This window comes from Hippocampus comes, unplaced genomic scaffold (assembly GCF_001891065.2).
Source record: "Hippocampus comes isolate QL1 unplaced genomic scaffold, H_comes_QL1_v1.1 scaffold68, whole genome shotgun sequence".
NCBI classification, from domain to species: domain Eukaryota; kingdom Metazoa; phylum Chordata; class Actinopteri; order Syngnathiformes; family Syngnathidae; genus Hippocampus; species Hippocampus comes.
In genome coordinates, this window is record NW_017805625.1 from 6,747,672 (window position 1) to 6,767,314 (window position 19,643).

General features: G+C 41.9%; 2 protein-coding genes across 6 annotated transcripts; both read right to left on the reverse strand.

Annotated features, from left to right (window-relative positions):
* Positions 1-141: 141 nt before the first annotated feature.
* npepl1 (aminopeptidase like 1) lies at positions 142-5,722 on the reverse strand. The gene is made up of 12 exons (XM_019881372.1): positions 5,528-5,722; positions 3,866-4,051; positions 3,575-3,745; positions 3,149-3,238; positions 2,997-3,078; positions 1,905-2,047; positions 1,679-1,756; positions 1,465-1,565; positions 1,236-1,359; positions 979-1,155; positions 560-670; positions 142-466 (listed from the first exon to the last, which is right to left on the reverse strand). The coding sequence occupies exons 1-12, from the start codon at positions 5,675-5,677 to the stop codon at positions 308-310; spliced, it is 1,572 nt and encodes a 523-aa protein (XP_019736931.1). The 5' UTR covers positions 5,678-5,722; the 3' UTR covers positions 142-307.
* Positions 5,723-6,255: 533 nt separating this feature from the next.
* Positions 6,256-18,455, reverse strand: ankrd52b (ankyrin repeat domain 52b). Of its 5 annotated transcripts, none has more exons than XM_019880634.1 (28): positions 18,309-18,455; positions 17,509-17,592; positions 17,343-17,421; positions 17,196-17,266; positions 16,887-17,087; positions 16,688-16,775; positions 15,849-15,991; positions 15,181-15,393; positions 14,865-14,943; positions 14,630-14,744; positions 13,725-13,807; positions 13,511-13,628; positions 13,330-13,398; positions 13,111-13,251; positions 12,970-13,020; positions 12,213-12,324; positions 12,050-12,121; positions 11,765-11,966; positions 11,600-11,687; positions 11,141-11,258; positions 10,849-11,068; positions 10,446-10,533; positions 10,279-10,362; positions 9,808-9,953; positions 9,452-9,534; positions 9,241-9,323; positions 9,033-9,124; positions 6,256-7,809 (listed from the first exon to the last, which is right to left on the reverse strand). In XM_019880634.1, the coding sequence occupies exons 1-28, from the start codon at positions 18,333-18,335 to the stop codon at positions 7,568-7,570; spliced, it is 3,192 nt and encodes a 1,063-aa protein (XP_019736193.1). In that variant the 5' UTR covers positions 18,336-18,455; the 3' UTR covers positions 6,256-7,567. The 5 variants fall into 5 exon arrangements, with proteins under 5 accessions (XP_019736193.1, XP_019736194.1, XP_019736195.1 ...); XM_019880635.1 differs by lacking the exon at positions 14,865-14,943 and adding an exon at positions 15,017-15,095; XM_019880636.1 differs by lacking the exon at positions 14,865-14,943 and adding an exon at positions 15,017-15,095 and having other exon boundaries at positions 13,725-13,803; positions 14,626-14,744.
* Positions 18,456-19,643: the final 1,188 nt, after the last annotated feature.

The following is a 19,643-nucleotide window of genomic DNA, read 5'->3' on the forward strand; positions in this document are numbered from 1 at the left end:
CCCTAAAATTTTCTCAACGGATTTAGACGATTCACAAAAATGATCAATTTAAGAAATAAAACGGCGGATTTCCGCGGATCCGCGGAAAATTGCCATGTATGTATTCGAATTGTGGTGAATAGAGCTCAGGCGACATTGCCGTACATTTCATTTCTTTTATTCAGTGAAGTCAAATGGAATCAAACAGAGGGCAGACTTACAGTTTAAAACATTAACCCAAAGTGAATGAGCACTTGCTTCAACAGTTTTAGGGGTGTGGTGGTGGCATCAGAGTGGTGCAGAGCTTGCGACAGCACCTTTGTCTCTCTTACACCAACCGTCTCCTTTTGCAATCCTGCTCCATCTGCTCTTCTAACATGTTGGAGGCAGCACCCAAAGGAGACACTTGGTTCAGCATCGAGTCATCAGAAGCCTGACCGAACAGGGCCATCAGCAAAGCCACTCCAAATCCTGTGGCTCGCTCCCCCTGCCAAGGCAAGTACAAGGCTCACACTGGCTGTTTTCAATCGATTACAACTCAAAACTTTTTAACAACATGCAGCAAGCACTTGGTACTGACAGCGTGAACAGGAGAAGCGATGTCAATGTGGACCCACACGCCGGGCCAATCAAAGCCCAAATGCGACACGATGAAGAGGCCAGCGCAAGAGCTCTGAGCGTTTTCACGGTCCTGACAAAATGAAACACAAGCATTAGCAATTTCAAGTACTCCACTGACAAACAAACATTTAGACCCCCCCGCACCCCAAGTTGAATTCTCCTGAGGTCACACAATTAAGAATCCAAGTAGATCTTTTATACATGCATTGCAAAATGTATCATCTAAAATGAAATTAAGAGGATGGATTTTGCATATATGCAATTATTCGGTGCATATTTAAAGTGGCATTTTTGTCTGGCATGGAAATGTGTGGTCTGTGAAGTCACATGGATGAAAATATTTTTTCAGGGTTTAGTTGCCCTCAGAGTCTTACTCACAGCCACTGAATTTTTCATGTCAGCAAGAGCGGAAGCAAATTCGGTGAAGTGCAGCTCAGGGCAGTAAACCAGAGGGTGGGCAAGGTCGCCGCTGCTGCGCCCGGCACGCACGCACGCCGTCTCCCACTGCTCGCTGTTAGTCATCACGGCTGCGTGGTGCTTTCCTGTAGAAATCCCCTAGACAACCAAACCCCCCCCAAAACAAATTGTGAATGTTGACATTAGCGTCTCAAAGTCAACCTTTATTTTCATCATACCTGAGCGCCCGTCAGCGTGGCCATATCGAGAATGATATCAGCGGACAGATCTTTGCTGGCATACACCACTCCATCGGCCAGCACCAACCTTCCCTCGGCATCAGTGTTGTTAATCTCCACAGTCCTTAAAAGTCATTAAGACCACATCTTAGTTTGTGATCAGCTTCAGCGAACTGCATTTAACTTTCATTGGTCTCAAGTTCCAAGACTTGGGGAAACGCATGCTTACTTTCCAGAGTAGAGTGTGTGGATATCATCTGGCCGTGTGGCTGTGGGTCCAACGGCGTTCTCTGCCAGGCAAAACACGGCGTGGAGGTTATCCTTGAAGCCCTGGGACACACGCAAGAGCGGGAGTTTGTCACCGAGGTCCCAACTACCGCTGAGTGTCAGAAACGACGAGGGAGACCAACGAAACAGCTTGACACCTATCACAGGCAGCGCACCTGTTTTATGGTGGCTTGAAAAGCTCCCAAGATGGCGGCTGCTCCACCACAGTCTCTCTTCATGCCTGGCATTGTGGTCTAGGATGAAGAAGGAAAAAAAAAAAGCAACTAACTTTTATTCAGTAAACTCTTCAGTCAGAACTTCAAGGGCATTGCTTTGGAGATTTGCCTCTGTACATATGGCAGAAAACATACCTCCTAAAAAGTAGAAAAAAAAAAAAAGTACCTTCCCCTTGATGCTGAGTCCTCCAGTGTCATACACGATGCCTTTGCCCACCCATGCAATGGTCTGAGTGGCGCCCTCTGGCGTGTGGCTCAAGACTGCTAATGCAGGAGGATTCTCAGCTGCCTTGCCCACGCCATAAATACCTACAAGGATCACAGAGGGTGCACGCAATATGATAGCGAGGGTCAGGCAGCTCCCCTTTGAACACATGCCGTGCATCGCGCACACTGTGCACCTGCGCTGTCACCGTTTCGCTTAACAGCAGCCTGTTTGACAGCGCGCTGGCAAAAATGGAGAAAAAGTCTTAAGGACATTTTGAAGCAAGCGGAGCTCAAGCAACGACAAGTCACCTACGGCCAGAATAAGGAGTCACTTGCCCAAGAAATGCCAACCAAATGTAATAGTTCTCTGGAAATGGTCAAGCGCATCCTGTGGAACGCTGATCCCCCTGAGAGCTACGCTGGCCCTGCACACACCCACCGTCGCCATGCCAACAGCTGCTGAGCTGGAGAAACTGAAGAGGCTCGAGGCTGTGTTGCAGCACTGCAGGTAGGCCTGATTTATTGTGTACACCTTGGCTAGCCGTGTTGTGTGCATACATTTGTTTAATAAATACATCTGTCAGAACCACGACAATGTCAACGATTTTGTGGGTGTGTATATGTGATTGCGAGAGTGAGTTCTGTATGAAAGACAGCACGCCTACCTAGTTTGTGTCTATAGTATTCCAGGTATGCGTCTGGTAAGAAAATGAATCCTCTTATTCATGTTAAGGGTATTAAAATTAAATAATAATGGGACAGAAAAAAAAGGGGATTTTTTTATACAATAAATCAAATGCACAATGAACTCCGCATTTACTATGAAAAAAAATGTGATTAATCACGACTAAATATTTTAATCGCTTGACAGCACTTTTAAAAAATGAATTCAAACACTGTAATTACCGTTTCATTTCAATCTGTGCAACAAATAATTTGCTGAGGATTTAGAATGAGGAATTGAGCTCATCGTTTTTCACAAATCTGAAACCAAATATTTCCCACTTATTTCAGAACCCAACCATCCTCTAGATAAGTACGGATACATTACCTCCAAAGCCTTTTTCTTTCAGCTCCTCTCCACGAATAATCACAGGAGTTATTCCGAGGTCACTTCCCACTGCTTTGATTTCCTGAAACACATGGGAGTCCCTTCAGGGTCTTGACAGATTAACATATACTGCATTTGTTGGTTTTCCTTACATCCAAGAAGTGGTCTGTGTTCATCTCATTACACGGCGTGTCCACAATGCGAGCTGCCAGTCGCACTCCGTCTGCAGCATTGGAGAGACACTAAAAAACAAACAAAAAATTTTAAAAAGCAAAATGGTTGACTGCACATAGTTTCAGTTACTTTTTTGTTTGTTTTTTAAAAGCATTTTTTTTTGCTTTAGTGCATTAATGAAAATATTTTTAAAACTTTTGTTTTAGTTTGTTACTTTTCATTATAATAAGTAGCTTCGGCTTCGCATATACTAAAATTGGAACTAAGTTGCTTGGGTCAGTATCATATTTTCACATAGATAGTATTGATCAATCTTAGACCTAACAGATGGCAGGTAGTCAAAATAAATAAACATGCCATGTCCATTACATGGAAAAATAGGATAATTTCGATGCAGTCAGTACCTGCAGCTCGGCATCATCCATTCGGTTGTTGTCTTGGCCAACAATCACAAACTGAACAATGACGTGCTTCTTCTCGGCCCTGCGCGAGGAAGCGGAGCGGCGAGAGAAGATGGGGAACGCTCTAGAAATGGCACAGGCTGACGCAAACACATCCGAGCGCTCACACACCATCTGCGGAGCAAACAAGAGCGTCAAGACATCTCCATCCACTCTACGAAACAGATTTCAGTCCCAAATAGTGACTGATTCATTTGTCGAGGGTGAGAAAGAGGATGCGGCGTGGGTACGGACCACGATGCAGCGGTTGTTCCCTCCGGGCAGACACGAGCGGACCAGACGGGAGATAAAGTGGGCAGAAGAGGGGCTGTTGTGCCTGCTGACCCGCGAAGGAATGGCAGCCACCGCTGCATAGTTGAGGTACAGAGGACAGCTGTCCGTGGGCTTGGGGCTCAAAGTATTCAGTGCCGCCTGCCAAATCTGAAAGAACAGTCCACTACATCATTTCATATAAGAAAAACATCATCATGTTGTTCATTGCTAAAAACAACCGCAAAAATTAAGAAAAATGTAGTACTGAATCGTAAGAATATAGGATTTTTGAGGGGGGGGGGGGTGTGACTAAAAGGGCACCAAGTGACGTACTTGGGGTGTGCGGCATAAATTGCCCCTCCCCCACCACGGAAGAACATGAGCTTCTTTTCCTGAAGGACATGTACCGTCATATTTAACGAAGAGAAAGACGTCTTTCCAAAAAGTGTGTCTGTGATGTGCACCTACACACCATCACAACACGAAGTAAGCATGTGAGTTATCTAACGGGCGCAGCTCAAACACGAAATGATGTGGAGACATAAGAAAGATGTGGGCTATTTGACAGTTGAGCGAGGCGTGGTTTAGCATATTTAGTGGACCCACCCACAGCGTCTGAGAGACAAAGTATGTGGTCATTTTTTTACAATAATTCCCCCACCATAACACGGTTTACACTTCATGGTCCCACTATACATATTTTTTTGCAAGCGTAGTTGTTTCACAATTTTATACATTGTTTATACAATATTTTGGTGTTATCCATTGCTCTTGCTCGCTCTAAATGTGTCTAAATGAGTTTGTATTGTTTTAAAGTGTGTATAAAGACCTTCAGAAATGAAGTGCTATAGATGCCCGGGTTGTATTTAATAGGGTATTTCTATTTCGTGGCTTTCCATTTATTGGTGGTGGTTGGATTAGGGGGGATTACTGCATTGAAATTACATATTATAAATCGTGTTAACAGCACTCTTCTCTGCTTCGTGTCAAATATGACATTTTCAGTTTCACTTACAGGAAATTAAGTAACGATACACAAAAATAGCCAAGCCGGTCAATATTTTTGCAAGCTACTGTACATGTTAAACTTAAATCAAAAAGCCTTTTGATACCGTGTATTCGTGGTTTTTAAAGTAAGTATTAAATTACAGCAGTTCGGAGTGTTTAAAGGATAACTATGTGAGGTAATAACTGACAGAAATCACAAATCCACTTTTATAGCCCGTGTTACACAAGCAGCACAGATTACTTCCATAGGATTTTCAGTACCTATTTTCACAGAACAGTCCCCACAGTCAATGTCGCACAAAACCATAAGGACGAATAAGCATGTTAACCTTGTGAAATAACGTTTACATGTCCATATGAAATTAATGAATGCTTTCGGCGCGAGAATGAAGCAATTAAACTCCCCAGCTCGATAGAAAATGTTAACATTAATACCAAATTAGATTTTTCTAGTCCGTGATAAAACCATTTAAAGTGCGATGTCTAGACAGTAAAATGTGTTTTAATTAAAGTTGAGTTATCTTGAAGTTCTGTGACGAGACTGAGCGGCTGGTGTGCTCGCCACTTAGGTTAGCTCGCCGTGTTAGCTAAGCATTAGCATTAGCAAGCAGTCATTGTCATCCACGTACGCGTTACCTCTTTGCTGACAACAGGCTGTAGTTTGCCTTTGATTTGACCCCAGTCAACATGCTGAAGGTTGGCATGCTGTCCGATAACCAGAATCGGACGAGTCTGTGGGTCGGAGTCGCCGGCAGACGCCTTGAACTCCAGCACCACGTTCGCCATTTTTTGGGACTAGCTAATGTGCAGCTAATATTTCTTTCGATGGCGGAAACGATGCCGGCGACGGCAACTGTGCAAGGACAAAATAGATGTAACCGCGACTTAAAAAAAAAAAAAAAAAAAAACTCTTTTCGTGAATTAAAATGAAACCGGCTATTTTTCATATAAAAACGAGCACTTCAACACACACACTATCAGGTTTAAAGTATTTAAGAGGTTTTATGTATTATTATTTATTATCTAATATTCATTTATTCAGATTATATAACACTATTCACAGGTAGAAACATTTGTTTATGTTTGATGTTGTGGTTTAGTATAAAAATACACATTACAAATTGTTTTTGATTTTTTTTTTAACCTAATATTAACATTAAAAATGGTGTCAGTTGAGAACAAAGGCTTCCCCACCTCTGTTGTCGTGTTGAAAGAATCAGAAGAGGCAGTTATGGTGCAGTACATCACAACGAAAACAAAATAATCATGCAACATCAATTATAATCATACACCCTCAAGGCACAGTAGCTAGAGTAAAAAAAAAAAAATCTATAAAATTTAACCAACGTGCAAATGGAGATCAGTCATCAAGTACTCTTTTTTTATTTCTCTCTGTTAAATCCACAGAATTTAAGTTGATACACGCTGAAATGTAAAAAAAAAAACTATGTATGGAAGACAATTGTTCACATGACGAGTTATCACTCTTATGTTTTTTTTACAGTCTTGCTTTAAGTCCAAATAAAAGAAGGTGGGTTTCTCATGCTGCACAGGTTTTAATGCTGTTCAAACACAGGGATTTCTAAATCTTAATTAATATTTGCAGCATACTTTTAAATATAAACATCTATGTTAGAGTGCAAATACATCTAAACCATTTTATGATAACCCACTGGTGCATTAGAAAAATAAAAGAACCACATGATGAGTCAAAATAAACAATTATCAAACAACCCAATTAATATTAAAGTAATTTAAGTGACATTTTCCTGCTTATGTGGGTGTAATGTACACATTTATATGCAATATATTTTAATCTTTACTGAATGTCAGTAAATCTTTACATTTTACAGTCACTTGGAGACGAGGAAATTTAGCTTTGGGATTTTCAGCCTCTGGTGTCACCCGTGTTAGACGTGAGATATTAAACTTATTTCAATAATGTCAGTATTGTTCAAAATATAAAATTATTTTCAACCGCACAATTGCCGCTGTAGATGTCACAGAATAAAATGGTTTGCAAGGTCCTTGCGCATAAAAACACGTACATTTACGCATAAACATATTTTCTGGAACCTTATTTGTCCCATTCGCTTGCTTATTTACTGTAATACTATCCTAAAACATACGACTATGACCTGCTTTGAGTTGCACCACAGCATACATTTACATGAGGTTATTCCATCATTTGATGAGAAAAAATAAAAATAAACATGCTGAAATACATTATAGCTATGCGGATCCTGATACAAGACTAATAAACATATTTCGTCTATGTAGTGTCTGTTACACCTTAATTGCATAAAGGATTCAATTTATCATTGCATCATAGATAATAAAAAAAAAAATCCAAATCTAATATTCAGAAATCACACAAGCACAGACACACATCCGCACACAAACACACATCACATGTAAACACAATCAAGCATTTTGGTTTAGAGCAGCAGAGGACAGAGAAAATAGGGTTTGTGAAGAGCTACCAAAAAAAAATCAGCAACCATGTTCCAAGAGGACGGATTGTGTGCTGTCTTCTATTTTAAGGTTACCACTTCATTTTACTTATGCTCCGAGGTTTAATATTAGTTTGTGTAAGACTAGAGACGCTGTTAGTAAATGTTGTTGAAGCATAGACGGGATGCCAGGATACGTCAGAGGAAGCAATAGTAGAAAGGCTCACTCAGTGAGACACTGGTGCAGGCCGATGGAGCTTGAACGGCCCTTGACGTAGGAGTGACGCAAGCTTCCATTGGACCCGCATGTAGCGGCGATGCCACAGTTATTCAGGGTGGGGTTGAAGCAGGAGGCCGTGCTGGGGTTGGACTCGCGGAGGGGAAAAGGCTTCATGGTGGAAAGGATCAGGGCCAGGCAGTCAGCCACTTTCTTATTGGGGGCACAGGCCAGAGCTGGGGTGTGGCCTGCAGAGAGGAACAAACCACAACTGGAATAAGTGGCAGCTTTATCTGAAAGTAAATTACGCTACATATCCGCATACAGTACTCTTAGCATCTGATGTGCTTTGAATACTTTGATACAATTTAGAATTGCAATCTGCTAAAGCTAAACCAAACGAACATCAAACAGTCTACTTCACACGTGGCAAGTTTAAGATCCATGGGCCAGATACGGCTCTTCGTGTATGTTCATGTGGCCTGCGAAACGTTGCCATTGTATTAAAAAATAAATAAAATAACATTCACAAAAGTGGCCCGGTGGTCCAGTGGTTAGCGCGTCGACCTCACAGTGCAGAGGCACCGGGTTCGATTCCAGCTCCGGCCTCCCTGTGTGGAGTTTGCATGTTCTCCCTGGTCCTGCGTGGGTTTTCTCCGGGTACTCCAGTTTCCTCCCACATTCCCAAAAACATGCATGGCAGGCTGATTGAACACTCAAAATTGTACCTAGGTGTGAGTGTGAGTGCAGATGGTTGTTTGTCTCTGTGTGCCCTGCGATTGGCTGGCAACCGATTCAGAGTGTCCCCCGCCTACTGCCCGAAGACAGCTGGGAGAGGCTCCAGCAACCCCCGCGACCCTTGTGAGGATAAAGCGGATCGGAAAATGAATGAATGAATGAACATTCACAAAAGGACAATCCAAATCCTTTGCCAATTAGTGCATACGTAATTGTTTTTATGGATTGAGAAAACGAGAAAAACACATTAACTAGAGCCCAGTTGAAGACGACCATGTCCTGGATGACTGAAAATCGACACAGACTTTTTTTAGCAAGCACAAGCAAGCATGCTATAGTATTAGGTTAATGAAATGCATGTTCCAGTGCCGTTTTAACCAGTTCATTAAAGTGACCACTCTTAGGGTTGAAAGGGGCAATCTCTAGTGGAGGGATGTCAGGACATTGTTGTGAAGAACCCTTCTGGATTAAAGGTGAACCCCTTCTCTTAAAAGAAGAAACTACAGCACTTGCATTTTCACTAAAAGACAAGATTCCAGCGGTTGGTGTTCCATCAAATTTATTCCTGCCTAGACGAAACATAAGTAGTTTGTTTTGCATTTGGTTCCCATACTGTATCGACTGTGAACCACACCATGCACTTGAAAACCAAGTGATGAAACATTAATAACCTTTCACTGTTATGACTGCCCCCGTGTGGGCAATCATACCTTTGTAATGCCGCACTGCTTACCTTCGCCATCCACAGCCATGACCGCTGCTCCTCTGCTGAGTAACACCTGCACAACGGTCGCCAGACCCTTTCTCGCCGCGATGTGAAGGGGCCTGGACAAGGAAAGAGATCTCATTACCAAGATCTATAGAGTTGAACTGCTGGTCTAAAGAATGCATAGTCATCCTGAGTGGTGCTGAACAGCAGCCGACAGAAGAAGCCAACTCACATTTGGAGTGCACTATTTGTTGCATTTATGAGGGAGTGGTCATTGATTTCTCCGAGAAGCAACAGGGCGCACATCTCGTGACCCTGTGGAATAAATATTGAAAAGTCACATGCTGTACACTAACAATAATCTGTTAATGGAATTCGGATGCAACCGTGACTGTGCCGCTGGGAGCCTAAACATTTCATGCGCTTGTGTTTGTGTGTTTGACCTTAATGCATGCTAAGTGAAGGGCTGTGTTATTATTGAGATCCACCAGGGTCAGGTCTGGCTTCGCCTTGTGCAGCAAGAATTCTGAAATGAATACAACAAATAAATAAATCAAAATAAAATTTACATCTTGACTTGGGGTGTCTCTTGTGCAGTGAGCCGTGATAGCAAGGAAACACTATCTGCATGCAAAGAAGAGGAAGATGCATGGTCAACATGTCTGAACTTGGAAACACTGCGATGAATAGACGGAAACTGGTGACCACAAGATTCCTGTTGTGATTTATTTATTTTTTTAAGTAAGAGGGGAGAAATGTTTACACTGGAGAAATGTTTATACTGTGAGTGGACACATACCAACTGCTATGGTGTGTCCACAGTCAGCTGCAATCATAAGAGCGGAGCACCCTCTGTGGTCCGCAGCATCGAGCTCTGCCCCCCGGGCCAGGAGCAATTGGAGCCCTGTAACATTTCCAGAGTAGGCAGCCGCATGCAGAGGGGTTCTGTAATTACACAACATGGACAAGATAATGCAACAAAACTAGGATTGCAAGGTGATCTTTACTTACCTAACCTAATTTTAGGAAACACCTTCAGTGAGTTGCTTTTTTTTAACACAGAGACTCAACGTTTTTTATCAGAATTAAAAAAATTTAAAAAATAAACAGCAATGCAGGTTAGGGATGCTGAAAATGAATTGAGCCAAACAATGGAGTTTGCGTCCCAAATTTCCAAACAAACACAAATGACGTTTCTTGGTATAACAGTACGAGTTGGATATTTCAAGACAGACTTTCATGGCAAAAAAGCAGAGAACGTAGAACTCACCTTCCTTTGGCGTCACTAATTTGAACTATTTGAGCACCAACTGTCTTTACAAGAAGTCCAGCAGCAACATCGTGTCCTTTAATTCTGCGAAGGGAAAAATATTAACTATATTCCACTCAATTCTCCGAAATGATTTCAAGTAGATAAACATTTCCAATAGGACTTACAAAGCGCAGTGCAATGGGTTGAAGGAGTTTCCTTCCTGGTTGCCAAAAAGCTTGTTTTCAAGTAAAATGCGTAAACATCCCTCATGACCTAAACAAGACACAAATGGACAAACGATGTAAAAGCAAACTTCGGAAAGATGACAGGTCAGAGAAACTACCATATGTGCTATTTTCTGAAGAATGTCATTAGTTTGACTTGGACTTCATTTTCTTTATTTTTGCTTCCTCGTGATCTTGTACAGGAAACAAAACAAAACAAAACACTGTCAATAACAGATGGGAAGGATGTTTTTGCTTCGTTGGAACAGCCCAAGATAGTTTTCTGTTGTTCTCTCGTGAGCAAGGAACCAAACTATTTTAGTTCCATGAAAAAAAAAAAATCGACATCTTCCTGATTTCTTACCGTGGTAGGCAGCCCAGTGAGTGGGCGTGTAGCCTTTGTAATCCAACATGGAGTCCAGAGGGTCTGCTTTTGCTGCGGCCTGCAGTAAAGTATGCAGAAGCTGTGTGTGGCCGCGGGATGCAGCAAGATGCAGCGCCGTCCTTCCCCGAGAGTCTCGACACAGAGCAGAGGCGCCATGTTCCAATAAAGCTGACGTACTGTCACTGCTACCCAGCATGGCCTGCAGGACGACGACAGAGATTTAAATATTGTCCTAGAAACAAAGGGCACGGCCATTCTCATACTAACGTACGGCTCGATGTAATGCAGTGAAGCCCTTTTTGTCACCGGCATCAGGATTGGCTCCTTTCTCCAAAAGGATGTGGACACAATCCGTGTGACAACCCACAGCTGCCAACATAAGTGCAGTTCTGCAAGTACATTTAAGAAAGGCACGTAAGTGAATTTAGTTGACACGTGTGATGGACTGGAATGAGTGTGAACAGTGTGCACAAGTGATCAAACAGGATCCTTCTTTACAACACAGGCTTTTGTCTAGCACGACTTTATTACAGCGATATTTGAGCTGCATTAAACCGCTTGTTTTTTAATTCAATTCATTTATCACTTCCTGATTTCCCATTAAAAGTATTTCAAACTTCATTATATTCATTTTGTGTGTCATATAAACCTGACGCAGCAAGTTTGGGAAACAAGAAAATTTGAATCGCTGCCAAAACTTGGTTTGCGCAATAAATAAGAAGCGACTCACTGTCCTTGTGTGTCTTGGCTGTCAATGATGTCAGCGCTGTGTTCTCGATTCACCAGCAAAAGCAGACAGTCCACGTGGCCCTCTATAGCTGCACGTGCATAAAAAAACTCATCAGGAAACAAAACATAAGACCACAATAAAAATGAATGCTTTGTGAACTCCAACCTGCAAGATGGAGAGCGGTCCTCTTGTGCTTATGCTCCTTCAGCGTGCAGGATGCTTGATGTTCCAGCAGCACCTCCACACATGAGGTAAAGCCTCTCTGCGCAGCAAAGTGGAGGGCAGTTTGCCCCTTGACGTCTCGCATATCCAGACTCACTAATGTCTCACACAGCAGACGGAGGGCCTCGCGGTGACCATAATACGCCTGTCAACACATCACAAGTGTTACACCGGCCAGTGAGCCGCGAACCACAAGTGAGATATCCGTGATGGATTTGCACGACTCACGGCTAAGTGCAGCGGACTAACGGGAATATTACTTTCAGCCTCTTCTAGACAGTTGAAAGAAATCACCAGGAGCTTGAAAATAGAAAAAAAAAACATTTTATGACATAGGCAATGGAAATTTTTTCGCGAAAGTTAGCTCTGAAATTAAAAAGGTAGCACTAACCATTTCCAAATGCTGCTTGTTGCCGTAAGCTGCTGCATAATGGACAGCGCTGTAGCCTTTAGCGTTCTTTACAGTTGGGTTTCCTCCACTGTCCAGCAAATAATCCAAACAACTGAACACAAAATGGAACATCATTTTTTTCTGTTCAAGTCAAAAAGGAAAAACCCAACAATAATCTGCAATTCCTAATACTCAAACATGACAACAAGTGATTTTGAAGTTGATCGTGAGTTCTTGACATCTGACAAGCTTTGGGCAATTCTAAATAAAAATTCCGTCTTCACTTGCCATGCATTATGCTACCAACGTTTGATGTGATTTTTTTTTTTTAAATGAATGCTTTTATGTCTCGGACCAATGCTTGTAAAAATAAATAACCTGTGCAATTGCCGGATGGATTATAAAATGGTAAAATATAATTCATTATATTTCTGCCATGAAATAACCTCCCTCTATTATGAAATTTACAATGCCGTCAAAACCATGAGGTAAACTTGCACACTTCTAAAATCAACAGAAATTCTGTACTGTATTTAGAAGTATGCCTCCATGAGGATCATTGATTGACATGGGTAGTTAAATATGAATTTAAAATTGCATTTAGGATTTTAGTTTTTGTTAGCAGTGGTTTAGAACATTGGTGGTTTCATAGCTGTCATCTCACACGTAGCTAAATAAGGTGAACAAAATTAGGCAGAATTCTGATTCAGCCAAGTATTGAAGCGTATTTAGTTCTCGTGAATAAAGTGTGACGTACAGAGAGGCTTCTTGTTCCTTCTCCACTCGGCACTCCGAGCTTGTCTTCCCTCTGTGTAACGAAAAAGTTGACAACTGGTATTCCTTAACGATCATACCAAACTGACAGCATGTCTTTTTTTGTCATTGCGCCGAACTTCACCCGAAGAACGTGTGTGATGCAGCAGCATAGTGTAGAGGGCTGCAGCCCATCAGGTCTAACTCGTTGATCTCCGAGCCGCCTCTCACCAGTGTGATTGTACATTGGCTGTTACCGTTGGCTGCAGCGTAGTGCAAAGGAGATCTGCGGGGCAGAACAGGAAATGGCTCCAATGATAAACCATTTTGTCAGCGACGCAGCATAAAATTGTATTTGGCTTACCTCCCCAAATGATCCTTGACATCAACTTCGGCTCCGCTGTTGACCAACATGTTAAGACAGTCAACGTTTCTGCCAAAAAGCACAAGAAACATGTTCATTTATTACAAATTTGATATACCACCTAGAAACTTGTGTGTGTGTGTGTGTGTGTGTGTGTGTGTGTGTGTGTGTTCTTTTTTACCCTCCAAATGCAGCTGCATGCAGACAGGTCCTCCCAAGTTCATCCTGTGTGTTGACATCAAATCCAAAGGATGGCGTCTGGCAGCTTGTCGGGGAGTGGACAATGTTGTAATACTGGCCTATACGATACACAAGTAAAAGTGTTCAAAGTAAACGTTGCAAGAGAGTGCCATTAAATTATGAAAGCCTGCCCTATTCGTCTGACAATTTCTCACCGTTGGTGAGCAACTTGCGACAGCAGTCTGAAAAGCCGTACAGCGCTGCCAAGTGTAATGGAAGCATCCCATGGATCCCCTGTCTGCAGAAAGTTAGATCATCTATTATTGTACTGTACAGATAAAACGATAAAAATATTTGAAGGGGCATAGTATCTGGTCGACTGGGAGGGCTATAGACCAGAGGAGCGGCAGTGGATTCCCCATTCCTGGATCCTGGACCTGTCCCTTCTCCATAACAGTAGGCATCCGTTGGGGTACTGTCATGATCCTGTTCTTGTGTTTCTCCAGGAGGTGGCAGAGGAGGGCTGTCCCTCCAGCTTGCACACCCGCTGGAGTAACAAGATCATGACACACGTAGGTGGTCAAGTGTTTAGCACGTCGGCCTCACAAGTGCAGAGGTGCAGGGTTATTTCCGGCTGCGGCCTTCCTATGTGGAGTTTTCCCCGTGCCTGCGTGGGTTTTCTCCGGGTCCTCCAGTTTCCTCCCACATTTCAAAAACATGTATGGCAGGTTCATGGAACATTTGAAATTGTCCCTCGGTGTGGTCATTCGTCTATGTGTGCCCTGCGATTGGCTGGCAACCGGTTCGGGGTGTACCCCGCCTAGTGCCCAAAGAGAGCTGGGATAGGCTCCAGGGATGGGACCATTGTGAGGACAAACGGATTAGAAAATGGATGGATAAAACTGGGGGAGCTTGATCAATATATTCCTGAAAATTTTGAATTTCACTGGAAAATGTCCACTTTTCACCTTTGAATGCAGAGTGTGAGTACTTTTGCCATCTTTGTAATTAATATTCAACAGTTAGTCAATTTATTTAGAAATGTGTCACGATATGTAGATATTGTCCAAATGACGGTATTAATTAATACAACTTTTCTGTACGTTGGAATACAACTTGCCTGGCTTTGTCAGCACCATTTGTCAGCAGAGTGCTGATCAACAACTCTTGACCATATCGGGCAGCAACATGAAGAGGAGTGTTGCCATTGATGTCAACACAGTCAATTTCACCACCTGGGCAAAAGGAAAAAAACAATTCAGTGACATGTTATTATATTTTGAGCCATATTGCACACCAATACGGTATGTGCATGCCGCATCTCCTTTTGACAACGCCAACGTTTCTTTTTTTACCATTTTGGATAAGAATCTGGGAGCCGGTGAAGCGACCGTGCATAGCAGCCATATGCAAAGGGCTCTTCCCTTTTTTACTCTGTTAAAGAAATTATTTAGCCAATACAGTATGTGCATGCACTCCTTTTGACAAGGCCAGTTTCTTTTTTTACCATTTTGGATAAGAATCTGGGAGCCGGTGAAGCGACCGTGCATAGCAGCCATATGCAAAGGGCTCTTCCCTTTTTTGCTCTGTTAAAGAAATTATTTAAGTGAGTTAGAAGCTTAGAGAAGATGCGACTTAAATTATTTTCATCGCCCTCCCCCCCTCGTTAACCTGCATGTTGACATCGGCCCCATTGTTTAGGAGCAGCTCAACACAGAGCACCCCGCTGGAGGAGGCGGCGGCGAGGTGTAGCGGAGTGATGCCATGATGGTTGGGCTGATTTATGTTGGCGCCACAGTTGATCAGCTCATAGGCCACAGTCTCCTGGCCCGTGTCGCAGGCCATGTGGAGCGCTGTGTTCCCAAATGTGTTTGGTTCATCAGTCTGTAAGGCAGGGGAAGGGCGGGGGGGAAAGCTCACTTTTCTGTTCATTTGTGGCTAAAGAAAAACAGTAAAGTCCAACCTCTGAAGCCAAATGTGCTTTGTCCTTTTGTTGTATAATTCAGAATTCAATTTTCTTTTTGAAATGTATGATGTCAGCATCACACAAGACCCAAGATCAACGAGTATTCAAGGATTAACTTTTTTGTGCAGGATTGTATTTTTTTTTTTAATGCAAGACATTTTAATGCCAATTAAGGCCTTGTTTTTAGACTTGTGGATTCGATGCCTTTTAAGACAGTTCAAGGATACACAGGAACCTTGCAACCAGCATCTCTAAAAGGGTTTGCTCTACATTAGAAAAAGATCCGGCAAAAAAAAAAAAATACAAACAAAAAAAGTGCTCATCTACTACACATTTTGGGCTTTTAGGAATACATTTCATTAAACAAATATACCTCCACTCCAAGTCCCAGAAGATATTTGACCACATCTAAATGACCACTAATTGCTGCCGCATGTAGTGGTGTGTAGCCACATTTGTCTTTGCATGTCACATCGGCACTGTGAGACACCAGCATCTTCACAACGTCCAAATGTCCTAGTGGATAAAAATAAATTAATAAATCGCAATATTTACCATACCAGACACATTATTTCTTTCTTTTTTTTTTTTTGTAACTCACACACAACATGTACACAACATGCTTTGGTGGTTTCTGATTTCAACTCACACATTAGTGATATTGTATATTCAAATTGAGTCCAATCTTATCTTTTAGTTGATTAAGTGTGAATACGATACACTTCGTAGGTGTTTTGCTTTATGCTCACTCTGCAACGTGTTAATTTATTATTTACATGCCTGGGCAATAAGTGGCGGTCTGCAATTATATCTATTTTAGAGTTAAGTAGTGATCAAAATCCACTGTGGTGAAGGAAGCAACAGGACTGTGAACACAAACAGAGCTGTTTATTTGGGATCACATGTTATTAGCAGTGGGAAATAAACAACCCCGGCAGGCAAGCGTTGTACTGCACACAGCTTTATTTATAGGTGCTGAGACTACAGTAACCTTTGTGTTTAAAGAGTTACAGGAAGGTTTCCACAATTTCCTTCCAGAGGGTCTCAGATATTTGATTTTAAAAGAAAATGCTTTGAAGAGTGCCTTTTTTTTTTGTAATTAATACTTCTGGTGTTTAGTTTGCAATATTTGCAAGTCTGTCTGAAGCTGTGTGTCGAAACCATTTCAGCAGTCTCTCCAAATTTTCGTTTAACAACATCATCACCACTTACCAAGATATGCAGCCCAGTGAATCGGCTGCCTTTCCTTTTTGTCTTTACCGCTAGCATTGGCACCCTTGCTGAGAAGCAAATTCACCATCTACAGAAAGAAAGCAACTGCTTTTCAGGTTGAAACGGGAATTGTACTTTTCGACAATGACCGAAGCCCCCTGATTAACAATAAACAAGCAAACACCCGTGAATGTCTTACCTCTCCGTGGCCACTGTGTGCTGCGTGATGCAAAGGTGTTCTTCCTGAGCGGTCATAAACATCCAGGCTGCACACATGAGGTATCAGCGATTGAGCACAGCCTGTAGCCCAGTTTGCGGCAGCCATGTGTAGTGGTGTGTGCCAGAATTTGTCCCGGGTGTTGATCTCTGCACTGTGCTTTAGCAGCAGCTCCACAGCCCTCTGAAGAGAAGACAAAAAAAAAAAAAAAATCCAGGAAAGTTCACCAAAAAAAATAAAAATCGATGTAGTGTCTTCCTTGAAACAATTCAATGAAAAGAATGAGCATACTTCATTTTTGGAGGCAGCAGCTCTATGTAAAGGAGTCAACAAACCCTGGTCCTTAGCATTGATACTGGCACCTGTTAGAAAGAAAAAAAAGGCTTTACAGCTTGTTTTTGAAGTGATTTAGGGATACTCAAATATTTCAACCTTCACCTGCGGTGATAAGTAGCTCCATAATGTGAATGTCGCCAAGATAGGCAGCAGCATGAAGGGGAGTGCTTTGTTCATGGTCCTATGATAAAACATGATTGAGGCATTTACCGCACAAAAAATGCAACATCCTATCCAGGAAACAAACAAAATTGTGAAATAAAATTACCAATGAATTGACATCCTCTCTATGGCTTAACAAAAACGTCACTTCTTCAGCATTTCGGCTGAAAATAGCCTGGACCAATGGACTCTGAAAGAGCGGTTTGACATGTAAGAAAAATAATAAACATTAGAAAATACCAATTCAAAATCACGAGGGAGGAGAGCTATGGATTATTGCACACCAGAACAACAATGTACATCGATCCTTGCAAGCCAGTTATTTTTGCAGTAAGCATCAACATATCAAGGAGAACATGAACTGTAGTTCTAATATCAAGAGATTGCGTTTCAAATATGCTGCAAAAACATAACCTGCAGAACTAGGACTGCACCGTGACGTCGATGCGGAACAGAACACCACATAACGGACATCGGTCTGGTGATGATACATACTGCATTCCTCTTTCCTTAGCTCGATTACCAAAGCTTCACGAGGCTTGTTTTTGACTAGTTTAGTTGTACTGATGGATAGAATTGCCAAATTGTTGTCAGAGGCTCGTAGTTTTTAGGGAACAAAAGTGTCAAGTTCAGAAAAATAAATTGTATGAAGTATGCATTAATTAATGGCATTTGAACTTCGACTTTACAAAAGCACAAACGAAAAGGTTATGCTGCAGAACAGACAGACATAAACACAAATGTTACTGCGCAAACCATAATTTCGACGACTTCTGTGTCACGGTTGTAATAACATTGCCGTATGCCCGTTAGCAAACTTTGCTCGAAATGTCGCCAAGTCAACCGGCTGTATTACAAAGTTGAAAAAAAAACGATATTTTAGTAACAACAATGATTTTCACGTACCTGGTCCTTGATATCCCTACACTCCATTCTTCAATTCTCCTGTTCCCTCTTTCGTTCACAGCGTCTGTGCATGTTAACCATGTTAGTCAATGGCAGCTTGTTGGCCTCGTTAGCAAGTTCGTTTATGCAGTGTGGACAGGGGTCTCGCGAGAAGTCACAACAATGTGATAACAGGTTTGAGCGTTAAAGAACTGTCGTGACTCTAAACACAACATATACCGCTAATAAAACAACCAAATGTTGCAAAACTTGAATATTACCATCGCATGGCTTGAAATTCAGAATTATATTTATAGTCATGCTGGTAATATTTTCACATACTTTTTACAAATTGTACAATCATGACAAGTGAAAACCACGATATCAGCGTTCTGTAATTTTGAGGGAATAATTGTCAACTCTCAAATTTGTCTGGAACGCAGGTGGATCATAACAGTAGTGCAACAAACTCCTATTTGTTTTATTTGTATGTTCTTTGGAAACTCTAAAACAGGGGTCTCAAACTCCACTCATTTAGGGTCTGCACCGCATCAAGTATTCCACAAAAAAATGGATTCAAGTATGATAAAATTAAAATAATCCACTCTTGTCAATCTCTAGCAATAACGGTTCAGACATTTTTAGTTCTTCACAAGTGCAAGATTGTTGACCCAGTCGTAGGAGCCCCTGTGCTCAACAAAAAAACCCAAAACATTTTAGTCTATTGTTTTTCTTGAAACTGACTGTTCTTATTCCCAACTTTTTCTTCACCACACATTTTGAAAGACATAACTGGCACTGTGTGACAAAATATAATTTCCGTCCAGCTGGTCACTTCAAAATTACGTTTTGCTGATAGCTGTCATGTGCTTGAGCTGTGGTTGCCCATGAGTGATTAAAAAAAAAAAAAACAGCCAAGGCAGTGACTGTCAACTTCGATGTCAAGTTGTGGGCTGTAAAATATCATACTGCGGGCTGCAAATGTCTCCCGGGCAATGAGTTTGAGACGGCTGCTCTAAATTAATTGTCAGTGGACAAATTAGTGTTAAATGATGCGTAGGTGTGGATGTGTGAATGCTAATTTGTCTATATGTGCTGACTAGTCCAGGCCAGCCTTTAGCCCAAGCCCCGATGGAGTCCAATTCATCATAGACCCTAATGAGGTAAAATGGATGGATGGATAATGGCAATCACCTGAGGAAATGTATGATTCATTATTCTAAATTTGTTTGAAATTCAACGAGATCTCGCGATGACTGTGAAATGGTTCCTTTCCATCCAAAACCGACCGCTTTGCCACATCAAATATGGCGGCAACAAAGACATACGCCTCAAGACCCAAGACTGCATTAATGT

Excerpts from the sequence above, each read along its gene's own strand:
- npepl1 (XM_019881372.1), bottom strand. The coding sequence starts at position 5,677 with ATGGCGAACGTGGTGCTGGAGTTCAAGGCGTCTGCCGGCGACTCCGAC. Across the intron at positions 3,079-3,148 it reads ACACAGACCACTTCTTGGAT|GAAATCAAAGCAGTGGGAAG; the intron begins GTAAGGAAAACC and ends CATGTGTTTCAG. Across the intron at positions 467-559 it reads TCGCTTCTCCTGTTCACGCT|GGGGAGCGAGCCACAGGATT; the intron begins GTCAGTACCAAG and ends TTGCCTTGGCAG.
- ankrd52b (XM_019880631.1), bottom strand. The coding sequence starts at position 18,335 with ATGGAGTGTAGGGATATCAAGGACCAG. Across the intron at positions 16,776-16,871 it reads GAGAGGTAAGACATTCACGG|ATGGTGAATTTGCTTCTCAG; the intron begins GTGTTTGCTTGT and ends TTCTTTCTGTAG. Across the intron at positions 11,967-12,049 it reads TTAGTCCGCTGCACTTAGCC|GCGTATTATGGTCACCGCGA; the intron begins GTGAGTCGTGCA and ends ATGTGTTGACAG.